Genomic DNA, 19,829 nt, shown 5'->3' with positions numbered 1-19,829 from the left:
AGACCTCCGACCCCCGCCCGGACCTGGCTCACCCCATCCCTCCTTCCCCCTGCCCCCTCCCTGTGCCTCTGCAGCAGCAGCAGGAGATGCTGGCGGCCAAGAGGCAGCAGGAGCTGGAGCAGCAGCGGCAGCGGGAGCAGCAGCGGCAGGAAGAGCTGGAGAAGCAGCGGCTGGAGCAGCAGCTGCTTATCCTGCGAAACAAGGAGAAGAGCAAAGAGAGTAAGGCCTGGGGCCTCCCGCTCCTGCGGCCCCCCCCCCCCCCCCAGCCCCCAAGCTGTGGACTCCTGGCCCTGAGCACCCAGATCAGCGGCGCCCTGTCCTGCAGGTGCCATCGCCAGCACTGAGGTGAAGCTGAGGCTCCAGGAATTCCTCTTGTCGAAGTCAAAGGAGCCCACACCAGGCGGCCTCAACCATTCCCTCCCACAGCATCCCAAATGCTGGTAATGGCCCTGGGCGGGCATGGGTCACAGAGGTGCGTCCCCCCCCTCCCCCCCATCAGGGGCTGCCCAGTTGCAGGATGGCAGGGGGCTCCTGGCCGGAAGCTAGATACAGGCCCTGCGATCTCTCTCAGGAGACGAGATTGCCACCCCTGGCTTCCCTCCTTGTTCCCCTCCCCAGATTCACTTCCTGTCCCTTTATGCAGTGGGTATTTCCTAAATGTGACTGCCACTAGGTGGCAGGCCCAGCTGGCTGGGTAATAATCTAGGTCTGTTTCCATCCCCACCCCACACCCCCCAGGGGAGCCCACCATGCTTCTTTGGACCAGAGTTCCCCTCCCCAGAGTGGCCCCCCTGGGACGCCTCCCTCCTACAAACTGCCTTTGCTTGGGCCCTATGACAGCCGCGATGACTTCCCCCTCCGCAAAACAGGTGAGCAGTGCCCAACCTGGCCTCCCAGAGTATGGCTCCTTGGAGGTAGGGGTGGGAGTGTGAAGGGGCCAGGCTGCAGGCGTGTGCGCATCCGTGTAGCTGTATCTGAGCCCTGCCTACCTTCTCCCTAGCCTCTGAACCCAACTTGAAAGTGCGTTCGAGGCTAAAGCAGAAGGTGGCTGAGCGGAGAAGCAGTCCCCTCCTGCGTCGCAAGGATGGGACAGTCATTAGCACCTTTAAGAAGAGAGCTGTTGAGATCACTGGTGCTGGGCCTGGAGGTAAGGCCTCCTCTTTTGTTCCTGTTCTGAGGTCCTGGGAGTGGGGGGTGGCTCTGAGCAAGCCCAGGTGACAGCCAGTTCTCCCATAGTGTCGTCCGTGTGTAACAGCGCACCAGGCTCCGGCCCCAGCTCTCCCAACAGCTCCCACAGCACCATTGCTGAGAATGGCTTTACTGGCTCAGTCCCCAACATCCCCACTGAGGTACAGGCCTGCTGAGGGCTGGGCGGGCGGGCCAGAGCTGCTCTGTTTCCCTTGGAAGAAGGAAGGCAGCTCCTTCCTGTCTGTCTTGCTGAGAGTACCCGGCAGGGACCTCTCCGCCCACGTGGACAGGCTAGAGGGACCTGTTGCCTCTAAGTGGGATTTGTCCCATGGGCCTCTGAAGGACTATGATCTCTCAGTACTGCCCAGGTGGGGCTTGGTGTGGGGAGCGGGGAGCGAGGCACCATTCAGAGCCCTCGGCCCCAGGTGGCCCTGCCTTTGCCTGCTCTCATGCCTGTCTCTCCCGACTGCTCCCTAGATGCTCCCCCAGCACCGGGCCCTCCCTCTGGACAGCTCCCCCAACCAGTTCAGCCTCTACACGTCTCCCTCTCTGCCCAACATCTCCCTAGGGCTGCAGGCCACAGTCACTGTCACCAACTCGCACCTCACGGTAAGTGTGAGGCACACGCCCCATCCTCCCTCTGGTGTCTGGGTTTGTGGTCCTGGGTGCCCCCAGCTGGGGTTTTTGTCCTCACAAGGCCCCGAAGGAGATCAGATGGCCTTCCTCAGAGTTGGGCGGTGGGAGGTGGGTGGGTGAGGGATGCCGATCCAAAGTTGGCGGGACTGGGCATGGTATGTGCCTCTCCTTCATTTCCGTCTCTCTTTCCCTCCCCCAGGCCTCCCCGAAGCTGTCAACGCAGCAGGAGGCCGAGAGGCAGGCCCTCCAGTCCCTGCGGCAGGGTGGCGCGCTGACGGGCAAGTTCATGAGCACATCCTCCATCCCCGGCTGCCTGCTGGGCGTGGCGCTGGAGGGTGACACCAGCCCTCACGGGCATGCCTCCCTGCTGCAGCACGTGCTGCTGCTGGAGCAGGCTCGGCAGCAAAGCACCCTCATCGCTGGTGAGTGGGGGCGGCAGCTGTGCGAGGGAGTGGGTGTCAGGCTCCTCCTCCGAGGGCGCGAGGCAACCACCAGGGAGTAGCCGGGGACACTCTTCAGCTCTACCACAGCTCCCCTCCATGGCATCGTTGATTTCTTCTGTATCGCGTTGCTCGGACATTATCGAGCACCTCCAGCCCTCCAGGTGCTGTTCTCGACGACATCGATTGCTGCGATGTGCTCAGGTTCCAGAGCAGTGCCGTCCAGTAGAAATACAACACAGGGGCGCCTGGGTGGCGCAGTCGGTTAAGCGTCCGACTTCAGCCAGGTCACGATCTCGCGGTCCGTGAGTTCGAGCCCCGCGTCAGGCTCTGGGCTGATGGCTCGGAGCCTGGAGCCTGTTTCCGAATCTGTGTCTCCCTCTCTCTCTGCCCCTCCCCTGTTCATGCTCTGTCTCTCTCTGTCCCAAAAATAAATAAAAAACGTTGAAAAAAAAAAAAAAAAAAAGAAATACAACACAAGCCACATATGCAACTTAAAGTTTTCTAGAACCGCGTTAAAAATATATATAAAAAGAGGGGCGCCTGGCTGGCTCGATCAGCCTAGCATGTGACTTTTGATCTCGGGATTGTAAGTCTGAGTCCCGTGTTGGGCGTAGAGCTTACTTAAAATCTTTTTTTAATTTGAATTTCATTTCATTTCATTTCATTTCATTGTTTTAAAGTTTATTTTGAGAGAGAGAGAGGGAGAGAGCACGCACACATGCACAGGTGTGCACGTGAGCTCGTGAGCAAGGGAGGGAGAAGGAGAGAGAGAGGGGGAGAGAGAATCCCAAGCAGGCTCCATGTTGTCAGTGCAGAGCCTAGTGAAGGGCTTGATCTCCCGAACCGTGAGATCGTGACCTGAGCCGAGATCAGGAGTTGGACACTTAACCAACTGAGCCATCCAGGTGCCCCAGAATCTTTTTATTTTTATTTTTCATTTATTTTTTATTTTAAAGAGCACACAAGTGGGGCAGAGGGGGAAAGAGAGAGAGAGAGAGAAAGAGAGAGAGAGAGAGAGAGAGAGAGAGAATATCTTTAAGCAGGCTTCATGCTTAGTGTAGAGCCTGACATGGGGCTTGATCCCATGACCCTGGGATCATGACCTGAGCTGACATCAAGAGTTAGACCCTCAACCGACTGAGCCACCCAGGCACCCCAAAAATAAAAGCTTTAAAAAAATTGTGAAAGGAAACAGGTGAAATTAACTTTAATATATATACACGTACACATACATATTTTTAAGATTTTATTTATTTAGTTATTGTGCACACCCAGCGAAGGGCTTGAACTCACAACCCTGAGATCAAGAGTCTCACGCTCCTCCGACTGAACCAGCTGGGTGCCCCAACTTTGATATATGTTTAATTCGCTAGGTCTGGAATATTATCATGTCAGCATATAATCAATATAAAGGGTTACCGATGAGACCATTTACTTTGTGCTTCATACTGTCTTGGAAATCCAGTGTGTATTTCATGTTTAGAGCACATCTCAACTCAGGCCACGTCTTAAGTGCTCAGGAGTCACATGTGGCTGCAACTGTGGGATTGGATGGCACAGCTTTGGGCAGTCAGACCATAAGCAGCTGGTGGCATCAGAAGAGGTTCTGCTTAAAAGACAAGTGATCCTGGCCCCCAGACTTCCCCACCTGATGGGATCCTTGTCTATGATCAGGGGGGTCTCGTTGCCGTTGGGGAAAGCTAGTCCTTGTTCAGCCATACTGAGGGCCTAAGACCGTATGTGCAGTCATAAGGGAATCAAAGAGAGAGAGTGGTGAGTCCAGGATGGCTTACAGGAGGCAGTGGCTCTGAGCCACAAAACTGTTGCATTGTGGGGAGGAGGAAGAAGGGGGCTCAGGTTTGGGGGCAGGGTGCCCCAGGCCCCTCCAAGGTTTCGTCTGATCATGTCGGTGGTGGTGTTCCAGGAGGGGGAAAGCCTCGGGGTAGAGGGGGGGCAGCCCGGAGCCCCGACAGTGATGGTTACTCGCCTTTCCCCACTGCACAGTGCCACTCCACGGGCAGTCCCCGCTGGTGACAGGTGAACGTGTGGCCACCAGCATGCGGACAGTGGGCAAGCTCCCGCGGCACCGGCCCTTGAGCCGCACTCAGTCCTCCCCGCTACCCCAGAGCCCCCAGGCCCTGCAGCAGCTGGTCATGCAGCAGCAGCACCAGCAGTTCCTGGAGAAACAGAAGCAACAGCAGCTGCAGCTGGGCAAGGTGAGCTGGGGGAGGCGAATGGCCAGGGCTGTGCTGGGGGCAGGACACCGGACGGCACCGGGCCGGCAGGCAGGGAGCGGGGGCTGACGCCCGGGGCCACTCCCCACGCCGTATCTGCTCCGAGTTGCCACCTTGCCTCACGCGGAAGCTCTGTACGGGCAGGGCGGCTACCAGGGAGAGGCAAAGGGAGGACGGACCCTCCTGGGCCACGGACCGCACGGTCGCTCCCCCTTCCAGCCGGCGTGTCCCTTTGCTCTGCTCCCAGATCCTCACCAAGACTGGGGAGCTGCCACGGCAGCCCACCACCCACCCCGAGGAGACAGAGGAGGAACTGACTGAGCAGCAGGAGGCCTTGCTTGGGGAGGGGGCCCTGACCATCCCCCGGGAAGGCTCCACGGAGAGTGAGAGTACGCAGGAAGACCTGGAGGAGGAGGAAGAGGAGGAGGAGGAGGAGGAGGAAGAGGAGGAGGAGGACTGCATCCAGGTCAAGGACGAGGAGGGCGAGAGCGGCACTGAGGAGGGGCCCGACTCGGAGGAGTCCAGTGCTGGTTACAAGAAGGTGCTCCCTCCACCCCGGCCCTTGTTCGCCACCCCTCTGTCCCCTGCAGCCCCTTCCCATCTTTGCCTTTCCCTCTCCCTGGTCTGCGCTTCCCAGGCTTTCTGAAGAGAGCCAAAGCAGAGTGGGAAAGAGACAAGGGGCTATGGAAGGGGGCGCTGCTTGTGTTGGTCTCAGAGCCATCTGTGCCCCAGTCTGCCAGCCCCTCCCTGTGTCTGTGTCTGCCCTTGCCACAGGCTGCTTGTGTGTGTGTGTGTGTGTGTGTGTGTGTGTGCGCGCGCGCGCGCGCGCACATGGCCTGTGTATCTGCGTTTCTGCTTGCGTAGGGCCGGTTGCGCATTGGTCTCTGCGAGCATGCGCGTGTGTACACACACACCCCGCTGTTACTACAGTCCCCCTGCACCTAGAACGCACTCCATTCATTGCGGACACAGCCGAGCCCTCCGGGCCTGACTCATCCTGCCCCCTCCCACGCCCCCGTCCCTCCCAGCCTCTTACCTCAATGCTACTCTGGCGTGACTCATCCCTTCCCCCCACCCCCCTATCTCCTGGGAAGTGGAGATGGTGAAGGCTGGAGTGCCTCCTGTCCCTGGTGGGAGGAGATGGGGGAAGGGGGAGGTTTGGAAGAGAAGGACTGGAACAGGGGCCCCTTTGGGGGGCCCGGGACATTTGCCCTCACTTGCGTCTCACGCTCCCTCCCACTCTCCTCCTGCCCAGGTGTTCTCAGATGCCCAGCAGCTGCAGCCCCTTCAGGTGTATCAGGCACCCCTCAGCCTGGCCACTGTGCCCCACCAGGCCCTGGGCCGCACCCAGTCCTCACCTGCTGCCCCTGGGGGCATGAAGAGCCCCCCAGACCAGCCCACCAAGCACCTCTTCACCACAGGTGAGCCCCACCCCCGCCAGCTGTCCTTCCACCGTGTGCCAGGGTGCCTGTGCATCGTGTCCAGCCTCGTGCGACCCGCTGAGGGACCACCTGTTTTTCGCACCATGGCCGCATAAGCCCTTGGGGCCCTGGGTGAAGAGAGCTCACTGTCTCAGTTGGTCCCTGCCCTTCTAGCTTCCTGTCCTCCTCCCTGTGGGGTCAAAAGTGAGGCCTCAGTCCGTTCCAGAAAGCTTTCCCACACGAAGCTGCCCTATGCTGGGCTCTGAGGGGGCACAGTTGCCTGGGGATGGCCCTGCCTCACCAGTGGGGTGTGGGGGGCTGGGGGAACGGCACACGGGCTGTGACAGAAGGGGGAAAGGTGGATGTGCCCTGAAGGGAGTAGAGTGTTGAGAGCATGATGTGCAGAAATCAAAACCAGTGGCGGGGGGGCGGGGGGGGGGGGTGCCTGGGTGGCTCAGTCAGTTAAGCGTCTGACTCTTGATTTCAGCTCAGGTCTATGATCTCACCTGAGATCCAGCCCCGCATCAGACTGTGCGCTGACCGCGCAGAGCCTGCTTGGGATTCTCTCTCTCTGTCTCTCTTCTCTCCAAATAAATACATAAACATTCAGGGGCAGGCTGGTTGAGGCTTGAGGAGCAGGGGGGGCTTTTGACGGGCGGTAATGGGAGAAAGGAACCGCGCGAGGAGAGGAGAGGGGCCGGTGTGTGGGAAGGCGGCTGGGGTGGGGCCGGGGTGGCCGTGGGGAGGTACTGGGGCCAGGGCTGACTGGGGAGAGCTTGGTGAGCTCTGCCGGGGATGGCAGTGGCCAGGCTGCCGTGGCCCAGAGCGGTGCTGGCTGACGGGTATGTCTCCGGTCCAGGTGTGGTCTACGACACGTTCATGCTGAAGCATCAGTGCATGTGCGGGAACACACACGTGCACCCTGAGCATGCCGGCCGGATCCAGAGCATCTGGTCTCGGCTGCAGGAGACAGGCCTGCTTAGCAAGTGTGAGGTGAGGGAGCCTCTCCTTCTTCCAGCTCCCTGCCCCCCACTGCCCAAACCCAGCCCAGGCCTTTGTGTCTCTGTGTCCATGAGGCCTCTCTCTGTGTCTTCCTCATTTTTGTTTCAACCCCTGACCTCAGGGTCAGTCCCTTCAGCCACCTCTCGGTTCCATCCCTCATAGTGCATTTTGCCGAGCGGGGGTGGTCCCGGACTGGGGTACGTGGGGGGCCAGGGCATACAGTAAAACCTGGGATTGTGAGGAACTTGTTCTGCGAGTGTTCCACAAGACGCCTCTAATCAATTTGAACTTGATAAACAAGCGATGTCTTGCAATACGAGTGGTACGGGACGCCGAACGTCACATGATCACCACTGAGCCAATGGTTCTTGAAATTCGCTTTGATATACAAGTGCTTTGGATTATAAGCATGTTTCCGGAACAAAGTATGTTCCCAAAGCAAGGTCTTACTGTACTCTCTCAAAATCCTTTGGATCTCTTAAGGCCGGAAAGCAGCTTCATGTGTCCCGGGCGGTAGGACAGAGAGAGGGTCTGGGCATCAGGGAGAGCTGGGCCTTCAGTGCATCCCCTCACTGGCCTCTTCTGCGCTTCCCGTACAGCGGATCCGGGGTCGCAAAGCCACACTGGACGAGATCCAGACGGTGCACTCCGAATACCACACCCTGCTCTATGGGACCAGCCCCCTCAACCGACAGAAGCTTGACAGCAAGAAGCTGCTTGGTGAGCCAGCAGGCATGGGGCAGGCTGTGTGCGCTGCCCTGGGGGATAGGGAGCTGTCGGCGTAGGCAAGTGGGTCCCAGTGGGCACAGATCATACCCTTGGCCGAGGTGGCACAGCCGCCACATTGCACACCTCCAGGGGGCGCCATTCACATAGACCACCGTGTGGGTGGGGTGCATTGCAGGAGGGTGGAGGGTGACAGGTCAGGCTTAGTGATGGGGGAGGGCTTTGCTCGTCTCCCTAATCGATCCATGCCCCTTTTTCCCCGCCGTCTGCCCCAGAGGTAAGGTGTTCCCGCCAGAGGACAGGGGACAGACCTCTCCCAGCTGGCGTGGGGTGCAGAGGCCTGTGCTTGGGTCTGGCCTTCTTTTTTTGGTGCTGGAGCTCACTGCCCTCTGGAGGCCCCAGCCTGTAGCCTTGGCACTTGAGGCAACTTCCAGAGTAGCTTTGTCCCTCTTCCTTGCAGGTCCCATCAGCCAGAAGATGTATGCCATGCTGCCTTGTGGGGGCATTGGGGTGAGTAGGGCACCTGCCAGTAGGGATGGATGGGCGGCACTCCCAGCTCTTGCCCCCCACCCCCCTTCCCCGCCCACCATGGCCGCTGGCCCACTGTCCAGGTGCCCACCCCCATTCTTGCCCTCCCCCTGCAGGGGGCACGCTGAAGCCTGCTCTCCTGCCCCCGCAGGTGGACAGTGACACTGTGTGGAACGAGATGCACTCCTCCAGTGCCGTGCGCATGGCAGTGGGCTGCCTGGTAGAGCTGGCTTTCAAGGTGGCAGCAGGAGAGCTCAAGGTGAGTGTGTGCCTGGGGCCTCGGCATCACGTGGCCTGGTCCTGCATCCTCAGGGGTAGAGGACGGGGGCAGCCTTGGCTTTCCCCTGAGCAAGCAGGCAACCTTAACTCTCAGGTGCCAGAGTGGGGGGGAGGTGATGGCTCCCGGGCCAGCCGGGGGGGTGAGTGGTAAAGAGGGACTGGCAAAGAGGCACTAACATCTGATGCTCTCGTGGGTCTCTTGAGATCAGAGGTGGTGTCTACTTGCCCACGTGGCCTGCGGCTGTGTTCTTAGTGTGTGGGATACATGTTTTTGACCTGTGTTCTCTTCCCTGCCTGGTTTGTGTTTCTCTCCTCTGCGTCCACCCCTTCTGTGGCCACCTTGCCTGTCTATCTGTCGTCCCCGTCCCCCTGTCTGCACCTCTTCAGAATGGATTTGCCATCATCCGGCCCCCAGGACACCACGCAGAGGAATCCACAGCCATGTGAGTGCCACGCCCGCCCTGCCCTAGACCCGCTGCCGTCCTCCCTTCCCCTCTCCCTCTCAGCTGAGCTGATGTGTATCTTTTGCTCATGCAGTAAACAGTCTGCTAAAGCTGACCTCCCCCATCCTTTTCTCCCCCCCACCCACCAGGGGATTCTGCTTCTTCAACTCTGTAGCCATCACAGCCAAACTCCTACAGCAGAAGCTGAACGTGGGCAAGGTTCTCATCGTGGACTGGGTAGGCAGGGGGCTGGTGGGACCAGGGTCAGCCTTCAGGAAGGCACCCCCCCCCCCCCCCAACACTGCCACCTATTCCTTAGGTGCCCACACTGCTGCTGGGCCTGATGACTTACCTTGTATCTTCCTGCTGGAGCATCAGCCCAGCCCTCCCATTCCCATGGGCCTCCCTCCTTGCTAAGAGAGACTCAAAAGTGGCCTGAGCCCCAGTCCACCTTGGCCCCGACCTTGTAGCCTCAAGCAACCAAGATTTTCTACCGTGAGCAGTGTAGACTGTTGCCACCGTTGCTAGAGGTACTCTTGACTGGGGTTGGCTGTGTGCCAGGACACACGGTACTGCTCGTGGTTCGTCTCGAGTGGTAGGAGTCAGGATGCGCATTTCTATAAATGGAGAGACACTGAGCTGTTGGGTGAAATAGCCGACCAAAGTCACAGAGTTTGGGATGTTGGCACTGTGCTTCGGATGAGACCTTTTGGCCCCAGCACTTCTGCTCTTGCTCCTGGGCGCCACTTCTCAAACCCCGCCTCTCACGGCAGAGGGAAAGGCACCTGCCACTCCCCATAACTGGGAAGTAGCCAGGAGCAGTGCTCATCAAAGATGAGGACTCTTTGAAGCCCAACTTTGGCTTAAAAACTCACGTAAGTTGGGTCCTTCGGAGTGTATCTGCTTTCGGTTCCTTACTAGCCTTAAGGTTTTCCTCCACGCTGTTGAGGACAATGGTGCAGGGCGACCCGCCGTATTCGTCCCACGGCTTTGTATCTCTTCTGTACCGTGCCATGTTCTGGCCCACAGACCCTGGGTAGAGAAGTGTGGGGAGATACTGTTGCGGACAGAACACGCTGCCTTGCATCCCCAGAGTTCACCATAGGGTGGAGGTGGGGGGCAAGTGGAATTTTGACCATTGGGCCCGAGACTGGACCTTTTTTCTGACGCTCCCACCTCTGCCGTCTAGGACATTCACCACGGCAATGGCACCCAACAAGCGTTTTACAATGACCCGTCTGTGCTCTACATCTCCCTGCATCGCTATGACAACGGGAACTTCTTTCCAGGCTCTGGGGCTCCTGAAGAGGTACAGTTCCTGGGTTCAATCAAATATGGGGCCCCTTGGGGAGGTAGCAGAATGGGACCTAGCAGGGAGCCAGGGAGGCCTGTGGTGGTGCTGACATCCAGGGAGTCCGGGCTTCTAGCGGGAGGACCACGCAGGCCAACTGTCCCTCCACCAAGAGCAGCAGTGAGTGGAGTAAGGGCTGGACTCAGGGCTGAGGGCGGGGCCGATGTCTGGGATCCCCAGGCAGTGAGAATAACCCCTCCCCACCACACTGCCAGGTTGGCGGAGGGCCAGGTGTGGGGTACAATGTGAACGTGGCATGGACGGGAGGTGTGGATCCCCCCATCGGAGATGTGGAGTACCTAACGGCCTTCAGGTGGGCACTGAGAAGGGCCAAGGGCAGGGTGGGAGCCCCCTGGGCCCTGCCATGGGAGGGGCAGAAGGCACTCAGGTTGGTGTGGGTGAGGGGTCTTGTCTCGGGGGGGGGGAACACAGAGTGAGGGGAGGCCTGGCCTAGCCACCTGCCAGGGTCAGCTTGGGCCCTCCCTTTGCAGGACAGTGGTGATGCCCATTGCCCACGAGTTCTCACCTGACGTGGTCCTGGTCTCTGCCGGGTTTGATGCTGTTGAGGGACACCTGTCTCCACTGGGTGGCTACTCTGTCACCGCCAGATGTGAGCTGCTGGGGGATTGAGGGAGGGCGTGGAGCAGGAATAGACTGGCATTGCGGAGGTGGGGAGGAGGAAAGCGGAGGGGCAGGTCCAAGACGTGGAATCATCTTGGAGGGGCTTCCCACTCCCTCTGCCAACCTTGGCCTTGGGGTGGCGGGCAGGCATGTGGGTGTGGGGTAGCAGAGGGTAGATCTCCTCCCAGAGCCATAGGGGTGGGACTTGTTGATCCCTATGTTTCGGTGGTGCTCCTCATGACATAATTGGAATTTCTTTTAGCCCACTCGTTCTGTTTTGTCTTTATTTATTAAGATTTTTAAAAAGTTTTATTTATTTAAGCAATCTCTACACCCAATGTGGGTCTCAAACTCACGACCCTGAGATCAAGAGCCGCATGCTCCACCGACTGAGCCAGTCAGGCTCCCCTGTTGTCTTTTGCCTTTAACGGAGCATTTAGTCCGTTGACATTGAATTTTATCACGGATATATATCTGGGTTTAAGTCTACTATTTTATTTTGTGCTGTTTGTTCCTCCTCTCACGTTGCTTTTTCTCTCCTTTCTTATCTTCTTTTGAATTTTTTTTTTTTTCCAAACCATTTTGGTTTCCTCACTTCGCCCATCCCTAAAGGTTTTGGCCACTTAACCAGGCAGCTGATGACGCTGGCAGGGGGCCGGGTGGTGCTGGCCCTGGAGGGAGGCCACGACTTGACCGCCATCTGTGATGCCTCTGAGGCCTGTGTCTCAGCTCTGCTCAGCGTGGAGGTAAGGGATGCAGGGAGGCACTGGGGGAAGTGGACTAGTAAGCCAGGGGGTGAGGGCCCAGGGAGAGGCCAGTAAGGAAGGGCCCCTTTCCTGATTAAGCAGCACTGAGCACCCTTGGGAAGGTTTTCCTGGGTTCCAAAGACACCCGGTGGCTAGGGAGGGCTTTCTGACTCAGGGTTCCTCCTGGGTTCCTCAGGGTTCCTTTCTGCTGTTTACCCTTGTCACGGGAGATGGTTGGGGCTGAATGGGGTGCTCAGAGGGCCAGGCACCGCCACCCACTCCCCACCATAAGCCGTACGCCTTCTCTTCTTTCCCCTGCCAGCTGCAGCCCTTGGACGAGGCAGTCTTGCAACAAAAGCCCAACATCAACGCAGTGGCCACGCTAGAGAAAGTCATCGAGATCCAGAGTGCGTGGGGACAAGGCAGAGAGGCTCAGACCTCGGCTTGCCAAAGGGGCAGAAGCTTGTGGGTTTGCCAGGGCTGGGGATGTAGTATGCTTTCTGTCCTCCCTGATCCCCGTCTACCCCTCGTCCACAGGCAAACACTGGAGCTGCGTACAGAGGTTCGCTGCTGGTCTAGGCCGTTCCCTGCGGGAGGCCCAGGCAGGGGAGACGGAGGAGGCTGAGACTGTGAGCGCCATGGCCTTGCTGTCGGTGGGGGCCGAGCAGGCCCAGGCTGCTGCAGCCCGGGAGCACAGCCCCAGGTAAGGTTCCTCCTGACCTCTGCCCTCACCCAAGCCGGTGCCCCCACCTCAATGCCCCTCCCTGTGCTTGTTCCCACAGGCCGGCAGAGGAGCCCATGGAACAGGAGCCTGCCCTGTGACACCCTGGCCCCCGTCCCTCTGGGCTTCATCATTGTGATTTTGTTTATTTTTTCTATTAAAAACAAAAAGTCACACATTCAACAACGTGTGCTGTGTGGGTCTCTCAGCCTCGCCCCCCCCTGCTCCTCTAAGCCGCCTCAGGCCTCCTGCCCAACTCCCCCCAGCAAGACCCACGTCTCCACTCTAGAAGTTTCCTCCCCCTGAAAGGTACGGGGGTACCCTTTCCAGCCTCACCTCCATGCTGTGTCCCGTACCCGCTTCTCTGCATTCTGTCCTTTTCCACCTTGGAGACTGGGCCGGCTTAAAGTGGGTGTGGGGCCCAGATAGTACCTTCTAGTTTTGGAGTCTCGCTAAGTGAGGAGGGAACAGTAAGTTTGGTGCCTTGGCTTCAGCTAACTGGGGGAAATGCCTTAATTTCACCCTCCTCCCCTCTCCAACCTCAGGGGAAGATCCGGAAGGTTGCTCTACAGTCTAAGATACAGAGTGGAGGGGAGGTGGGCTCCCACCCCGCGATTCCCCACCCTTTTCCCTCTTTGTTGTCCTCACCATCTCTGCATAGACCCCTTCTCCTCCTCCTTTCTCCTGGCCTCAGCACCGGGGGAAGACTTGTGCCCTAGGATGTGGGCCTGTGGTCTGTGGGCAGGGCTGTCTGGCCTCATACTCCTCAGGACCTCTTTGCCCTTCCCAGGGGTTGGAGAGGGTCAAAGTGTGTGGGGAGGGATGGGGCTGGACTCCTGGGTTCGGAGGGACCAGGAGGAGTCTTAGAACCAGGCTTGCTCTCAGCCTTACTCTGTGGGCTTCCCTGCCCCTCTGCTGGCACAGCCTGCGGACGGGGAGGTGGTCCCTGCAAGGGCCGGGGGTGGTGGAGCCTCCAGGCTGGTGAGAGCCCCCTTGCTGTTCAGGACTAGATTTCCCCAGCTATCCAGTGGTCACTGGCCCACCTCCCTTCTGGGGCCTTTTACGTTGAAGCCTGGGGATGGTGAGAGTGGGGTTTCTAGAAGGGGGCAGGGCCAGAACCCAGGAGTCTGCCCTCACCTGTAGCTTCCCTTCCTCCTGGGCTGCCTCTCCTGGCCACTAGCCCAAGGGAGCTAAGACCAGGAGGGGCTGGGGGCCCGCAAGGCCTAGGGAATGCCGTCTAGCCTGTAGGAAACCAAAGATGGGAAGTGGCTCCTAGGGGGCTGCGTCTTCCTCGGTCCTCTTGTCAACACCACATACGCTTCTTTTCTGCCCCATCCCGAGGGCCCCCCCCGCCCACCGTCTGTTTACATATTATCCTAATGGGGGCCTGAGTAGGGTTGAGGGAGCCAGGGGAGGGGCAGGAGCCCCACCACCACTGGTTCGTTGCGTGCTTGTGTCCTGTGTGTTGTTAGTGTATTCTAGATCCTCCTGGGGGATGTGGATGGGGCTAGGCCCAGTGTACCAGGCCTCTCCATGCCGAGCCCCAGCTCCAGGCCCTTCTCTCTCTCCCATGGCTGGTCTGGTTCTCATGTAAACCCACTCCTTGCTTTGTCTCCCTGGATATGGATTTCAGTTAAGTATTTTGTAATCTGTTAAACTGTGTGTCCTTATGTAAATAAACTTGTTTCTGGCAGTGCCTTCTGGGGCTGATGTCTCTCTTCTCTGGGCTTCCAAATGGAGTAGAGGTTCCCATTCCCCACCCTGGCCAAAAAAAACGGCTCTTCTTTTCTCCAGCCCCTGGACTGGCCAATTTAGGAAACAGGAGGCTGGGGTGGGAGGGAGTGGAGTCTCTGTCCTGTAGATTAAAGACAAGGTGTCACTGAATGTAGCCATAGCATCTCACGGGACCTCTCTTGTGGCCTAGCCGATGATGCTGGGCTCAGGCTGAGGGTCTCTGGAAACAAACGTTGTAGGGGGAGGGGGAGTGTACAACAGGTGGCCTGGCAAGGGTCTCACTTGCACACACACAGGCAAGTTCAATGGAAATGTGCGCATAGGCAAAAAAGAAATCCAGATGTATTCAAGGGCTTTTATTGGGGCCTCTGTGAACCCCTCACAGTGTTACAGGACCCCACTGGTCTTGATGTTGCCTTAGCTCTCCGGGGACTCAGGGGAAGGCAAAAGGACCGGCATTTTTGGGAGAAAGAAGGCCCTTTGGGGTGAAGACCAGATGCTGGAGAAGTGGGAGACTGAGGACGACCGGGGCCTGTGGGAGCTGGAAGGGGATGGGGCTGCCTCCTGGAGTGGGGAGGGAGGTCACAGATCACGGAGTGTTGGCTTTGGGGGGGGCGGGGCAAGTGGCAATAGGAGGCACTTGAAGTCAGGAAGAGCGGATGGGTGGTATTTCCTGGGCACTGAACGTGTGCACCACCCAGGGCACAAGGGCCAGGACGAGGCATGGCCAGAGGGTGTACTTGAGGAAATTGAAGATATAGAAAAGGCTGATCTGAGGTGGGTAGCCCAGCCAGTCCAGGGGGCCCAGCAGCCCCACGGCCAGCACAAGACAGACTATCTTCTGGCCATGTCCCAGGTATGCTCGCCGTACCTGGGCATAGCAGGGAGAGTGCAGGGCAATGCCCAGACCCAGGGCGGCCCCTGAGTCACGGCTCAGGGAGGCAAAGGGCCGGCTATCCAAGTGCACCCACTCAGGCCGCTCACACCACTTGGAGGCCAGACTGATGGACCTGTGGGGAGGAGGGGGTCTTTGCAGGAGAGACCTCCCCCCTCTGGAACCTAGAGGGCCAATGGCTCTCAGCCCCTTTGGAGTCTACCCCCATGTTGTGCTGTGACCCCAGGAGAGTCTGTGTGAACAGGTCACATGTTCCTTTTTGGCTACGACAAACCAGGGACCCACCGGGCTGGGTACGGGTGAGGCAAAACGGGCTCCGGCCTGCCCAAACTTCAAAGCAGGACTTACCAAGAAAGATCCAGGCCCAGTGTAAAAAGGGTCCAATAGATGAGGCTGGCACCCAGCAGGAGGGCCAGTGAGGTCAATCCATAGAAGCTTAGCTCCCGCTCCATGGGTACCCGGGGGGCCATCAGCCAGCCCAGCGCAGCACCTAGGGAAGTAAGGTGACAGCAGCTTCAGGGAGTTTGGGGGATATGAGCCCCCTGAGCTGAAGGGCAGCTTGGCAGAATAGACAGGTATAAAAGGGCCTTGGGGTCAGCTATACGATGGGAGGATCCTATACGGGTCCTCCCACTGCCAGTGGCACCCCGTAGGCCCACCATGTTGCCCCAGTTGCTCACCAGTTATTAGGCCAGCCAGCACCTGGTGGGGGAAATGTGCTAAGAGGAAGACCCGGGACAGGCCGACCGCCAGTAGGAAGGTGCAGTAAGCCAGACTAGGTATCACCCTCACCCAGCGGCTACAAAGAAGAAAAGCAAACGGTTCAGGGGGTGTCCACACACAGCTTGGCTTCCCTCAGCACCCAAGCACTTCATGGTTTGACCAAATGCCCCCAGGGTCCCCAGAACTCCAGCTCCCAGGCTGCCCTGCTGCTGCGTTCTTTGGGTCCAGGGCACCATCACCCCTGTCCTCATTGGTAGGCAATGCCAACGTGTACCTGTGGGCCCGAGTGGCCATCTGGGAAGAGATGGCCGTCATTATGGGCCAGAGCGCTGCTCCCGTGATCATGCAATGTCCAGAAGGGCTGCCTGCCAGAGGATCCAGAAGATTGAGGTGAGAGGATGAGGGTGGAACCCAGGAGCCCCTGGCAATAGCTGAACCCCGTTGCCCACCCCCTGCATTGGTCCACGGCTCTCTCTGCCCTGAAGCCTTCTTCACCCCTGCCTGAGGCCACCGCTCTCAGGCTTCTGCTTTGTCTCTCAGATCTACTCTAAACAAGGTGGGCAGCTGGCACTCTAGCCTGGGTGCCCTCCTCTGGAATTCAGATCAGTCTTCCTGGGGTTTCTTAGCTCTCTGGGTCAGTAACTGAGAGGCTGGGCCTCTGGTTAGGCCACCCTGGCTGAAAAGTACCCTGAAACACTCACTGAACCCTAACCACACTGGGACAGGGAGATTTGGGGCTTCCCACCTGGACCAGTTTCACAAGAAGCAGAGAACTGGTGGACCTGGGCTGGGGCCTGGCTGTAGTAGCCAGACTCATGGACCCACCAAAAGGGCCTGTCTCCAAACAGAAGCCTAGAAGAGAACAGACAGAAGATGACATTATATGCGCACGCAGCCAGGGGAACAGGCGGGAGCAGAAGGATCCCCGGGAGTACTCTGGAGGGCCTGCAGGGTGGAGTCGGGAAGGGAGTCCAAGTCTGTGCATTACCTTGCCATGAGTTTTCACCTTGGAACAGAAGAACACATGCTATTTTTAAAGAAGTGATAAGGAGGAAAGAGATCGTGTGTGTGTGTGTGTGTGTGTGTGTGTGTGTGTGTGTGTGTGTATGCACATGAACGCTCTGAAATGCTCACTAGTCCCGCTCTTACTCCTCCCACTGCAGGGCCAGCTCTGCTCTTCCCATTCCTAGAGAGCCCAGGACTTGACTTTCTGTTGCTCCCAGACTCCCCACTGACCCTCCTGAATCTTCCTCTCTCCAGTTCCCAAACTCCAGTCTGAATTACCTACATGTGAACTCCTTGGGTGAGACTCTCTTGTTTGAGAACGGAAGTGGGAAATGGACAGAGGAGGCTGAGAAAGAATAAAGAGGACAAAAAGCTCAAAGTCCCCTGGCTGGTGACTTCACTGGACCCTGGGAAACCACATCCTGAAGAGGCGAGGCTGCTGTGGCCAGAAAGAGGAAAGGCAGGAGAGCAGAAAGATGCTGCTGGGGAGGGAGACAAAAGGCACCTGCCTCTCCTCACCACTAGGTTCGCACGCCAGGTGCTCAAAACACACTTAGGAAATGAATAGGAGCTTTGTCACTTGTTGGGGGGGGGGGGGGGGGCGGGCATTGAGAATGTCTACCCAAGGGAGTGGTCTGTCCTGTCGGGAACAGTAGAGGGGGAGGCTTATACGGACTCTGAGCGGGGAGAGAGCACAAAGCAAAGGGCAGTTAGGCAAGAAGGAAATGAGTAGACAGCTGTTTTTCCATTTTCAGGAGGAATGAAGCCTTTGCAGGGAAGAGTGGGAGGGAAGGTAATTCCTATTTTGTTTTTCAGCAAAGTCATTCCAGCCCATTCAAGTGTCTCCTATGAACTCCCTTCCCTCCCCCAGGCAGCAGAGGTTGAGGTGAGGGGAGGCACAGCTCCCCGCTGCACCCGAGAGAGACCAGGTGGCACAAAGAGATAAGGCCTGGGGGCCCCACCCACTTGCCTGGGATTCCTGGCTTCTAAGTCTGTGTGAAGTCTACCAGTGAATGAAGGAGAGAAGGAAGAAAAGTGTTCCCTGGAAGGCAGTGCTTTTCAAGTCTTACTATGCACTGCAATCACCTGAGGTCCCTGTTAAAATGCAGATTCTGATTCAGAAGCTCTGGCCCGGGGCCTGAGATCTTGCATTTCTAGCAAGTTTTCAAAGTGCTTCCTATGCTGCTGGTCATGGTCTGGGGAAACATACCTTAAATTTTGAGCCCTCTGTCCTTAGCTGCTAGTGTAAAGCCTGGCACAAAGCATGCTTCTTAACAACTATGTCAAATGAATGAATAGATGAATGAAAGAGTGAGCTGACAAGCAGGACCTTTTGCTACTTAAGTCACCACAGATGCTTCTTAAAATACAGATTCCCAACCCCTTCCCTTAAATTTCTAAGTCAGTATGTCTGCGGTGGGATGAGGTATTTGCGTTTTAAATGTTGCATTGCACCCCTTAGGTGATTTCTCCCATCAGGCCTGTTTGAGAAACACTGGTCTCATGAGTAAGATGGGGACTCTTAGGTCTGAGTCCAAAATGCATGAAGATGCTCAAAGGAAAAAGTCAGGGACCCGGGGGTAGGGGTGAAGAGATCTTAAGGCCATGGGTTCAGTGGGGCGGGGTGGTGGGGGAGGTCCGAGCCTTTGAGGCACCTGCTGAGGGAGATCAGGGCTTGCCCAGGACTCAGGGCCGTTGGGGGTGGGGGACCAGGACGCCGAGGGCTTCGGTGTCTCACCACTTGAAGACGAGGTTGAGCCACTCGGTGATGAGGCTGATCCAGAGCACTGCGATGCCCACGCGGCGGGAGGCGTAGTAGGCCGCGGGGAAGTAGAACAGAAAGAGGCTCTTGGGATCGCCCAGAAAGGTGACCCAGAGCCACACGTTTTCCAGCCAAGGCAGCTGGTTCTGCAGCGCCTCGGCCATTGCGATGCCCGCGCCCAGCGTGGACTCCATGGCGACCGAGGGACCGGCCGGGCGGGGGTTTGCTCTATGGTGGAAGCCGAGGAGTGTCGGAGACGCCTCGGAGACGCCTCGGAGACGAGGATGCTGCTCTCCCCGCTGCCGTCCAAAAGCCCACCTTTCGGAGCCCTAGGCCCCGCCCCCTGCCAGCGACCGGCACAAGCCCCGCCCCTCCCCCGTCCCCCCCCCTCCCCCGGTAGTCCCTGACTCGCGCGAGCCCGGCCTCTAGCCGGTACCGTTTCCTCTAGTGTTCCACCCGGGTCTTCCTTTCTACTGGGCAGCGCAGGGGACAAATCTTTGCGAAGGCGTTTCCGCAAAGCCCCACGTGGCTGCTGTTGCCGGCACGTGGGCATTGGGCGCAGAGTCGGCTCCCGCTGCTGTTCCGGGTCAAGGGAAGGACTAACCTGCGGGTGGGCGACGTGCCCAGGGTTCTTGCTTTGCTGCTGCGAAGATGGATATGTAATCTCCAAGGTCAGGATTCCTTCCAGACCAGACCTCTTTTCTCCAGTATCGCTGCCCTCCAAAGATATTCTGAGATTTCTTGGAGAGAGCGCTACGGAGACTCCTCCGAGGAGCCAGGCATCTCCGGTCGGCGCTGAAGCGGGGCTCTACATTTTCGGACACCGCTAATCGGCCCTTGCCTTTCTCCCCCAGCCCAAGAATCTCCCGCCCGAATTCGTCCGCTATTGATTTGGAAGCTGACAGATAAGCCTCTTGATTCTGAGGCGTCTAACCTAAACGCTTGCGAATTCTTACACATAGCAAGCAGTCCAAGTCTCACTTCCACTTCTAAGCTTGCCTTACCTCCCTCCTTGCCTTCCAAAACCCCGCTGGGCAGGTAAACCATGAGGTAGTAGCTGGGTTGGCATGGGAAGAGGAAGGGCACACACCCACGGCAAAATCTGGAATAATCCTCTCTAGGAACACACACGAAATAGAATCCTCACCTATTCTAGGCGAGGTCCTGCCTAGAGGCAGAGTTGGGGTGGGAGGAGACTGTTGAGTGGCTCCCCAGTTCCTTCCCACCTCAAGCAACTTTGTTCTTGGAGAGTTTTCTGCTGGGTGAATGAAAATGAGAATGTAAATATGGTTCTTCTTGGGGGAGAAATTAATTTCACTAATTAAAAAGGTGTGGGGAATGGAAGCTGGATATAAACGTTACTTCACTCCC

The 19,829-nt window shown here is 57.9% G+C and overlaps 2 protein-coding genes across 6 annotated transcripts in view; one reads left to right on the top strand and one right to left on the bottom strand.

The window, feature by feature from the left end:
* Window positions 1–14,035, top strand: part of HDAC5 (histone deacetylase 5) — a 38,578-nt gene extending 24,543 nt beyond the window's left edge. For 4 of the 5 annotated variants that reach the window (XM_078437091.2, XM_078437088.2, XM_078437087.2 and 1 more), the window contains 23 exons: window positions 75–219; window positions 326–440; window positions 739–869; window positions 1,001–1,147; window positions 1,237–1,349; window positions 1,666–1,797; window positions 2,024–2,246; window positions 4,272–4,483; window positions 4,749–5,042; window positions 5,757–5,922; window positions 6,782–6,915; window positions 7,524–7,644; window positions 8,111–8,160; window positions 8,330–8,437; window positions 8,845–8,900; window positions 9,050–9,137; window positions 10,090–10,209; window positions 10,467–10,564; window positions 10,743–10,861; window positions 11,485–11,618; window positions 11,941–12,025; window positions 12,156–12,321; window positions 12,401–14,035. In XM_078437091.2, coding sequence (XP_078293217.1) covers window positions 75–219; window positions 326–440; window positions 739–869; window positions 1,001–1,147; window positions 1,237–1,349; window positions 1,666–1,797; window positions 2,024–2,246; window positions 4,272–4,483; window positions 4,749–5,042; window positions 5,757–5,922; window positions 6,782–6,915; window positions 7,524–7,644; window positions 8,111–8,160; window positions 8,330–8,437; window positions 8,845–8,900; window positions 9,050–9,137; window positions 10,090–10,209; window positions 10,467–10,564; window positions 10,743–10,861; window positions 11,485–11,618; window positions 11,941–12,025; window positions 12,156–12,321; window positions 12,401–12,440 — 2,997 coding nt within the window. In that variant the 3' untranslated portion in view covers window positions 12,441–14,035. Of the gene's footprint in view, window positions 1–74; window positions 220–325; window positions 441–738; window positions 870–1,000; window positions 1,148–1,236; window positions 1,350–1,665; window positions 1,798–2,023; window positions 2,247–4,271; window positions 4,484–4,748; window positions 5,043–5,756; window positions 5,923–6,781; window positions 6,916–7,523; window positions 7,645–8,110; window positions 8,161–8,329; window positions 8,438–8,844; window positions 8,901–9,049; window positions 9,138–10,089; window positions 10,210–10,466; window positions 10,565–10,742; window positions 10,862–11,484; window positions 11,619–11,940; window positions 12,026–12,155; window positions 12,326–12,400 lie in introns of those variants that run through there. The other variant, XM_078437086.2, reaches the window with a different exon arrangement.
* A 379-nt stretch (window positions 14,036–14,414) lies between these two features.
* Window positions 14,415–18,825, bottom strand: G6PC3 (glucose-6-phosphatase catalytic subunit 3). Its single transcript, XM_060645952.3, has 6 exons — window positions 18,435–18,825; window positions 16,437–16,543; window positions 15,966–16,056; window positions 15,649–15,767; window positions 15,317–15,458; window positions 14,415–15,083 (listed from the first exon to the last, which is right to left on the bottom strand). The coding sequence occupies exons 1-6, from the start codon at window positions 18,650–18,652 to the stop codon at window positions 14,720–14,722; spliced, it is 1,041 nt and encodes a 346-aa protein (XP_060501935.1). The 5' UTR covers window positions 18,653–18,825; the 3' UTR covers window positions 14,415–14,719.
* Window positions 18,826–19,829: the final 1,004 nt, after the last annotated feature.

The sequence above is a fragment of the Panthera onca genome, chromosome E1, assembly GCF_046562875.1.
Source record: "Panthera onca isolate mPanOnc1 chromosome E1, mPanOnc1 haplotype 2, whole genome shotgun sequence".
NCBI classification, from domain to species: Eukaryota; Metazoa; Chordata; class Mammalia; order Carnivora; family Felidae; genus Panthera; species Panthera onca.
Note: the sequence above shows the minus strand (reverse complement) of the source record. Positions and strands in the feature narration are given on the sequence as shown.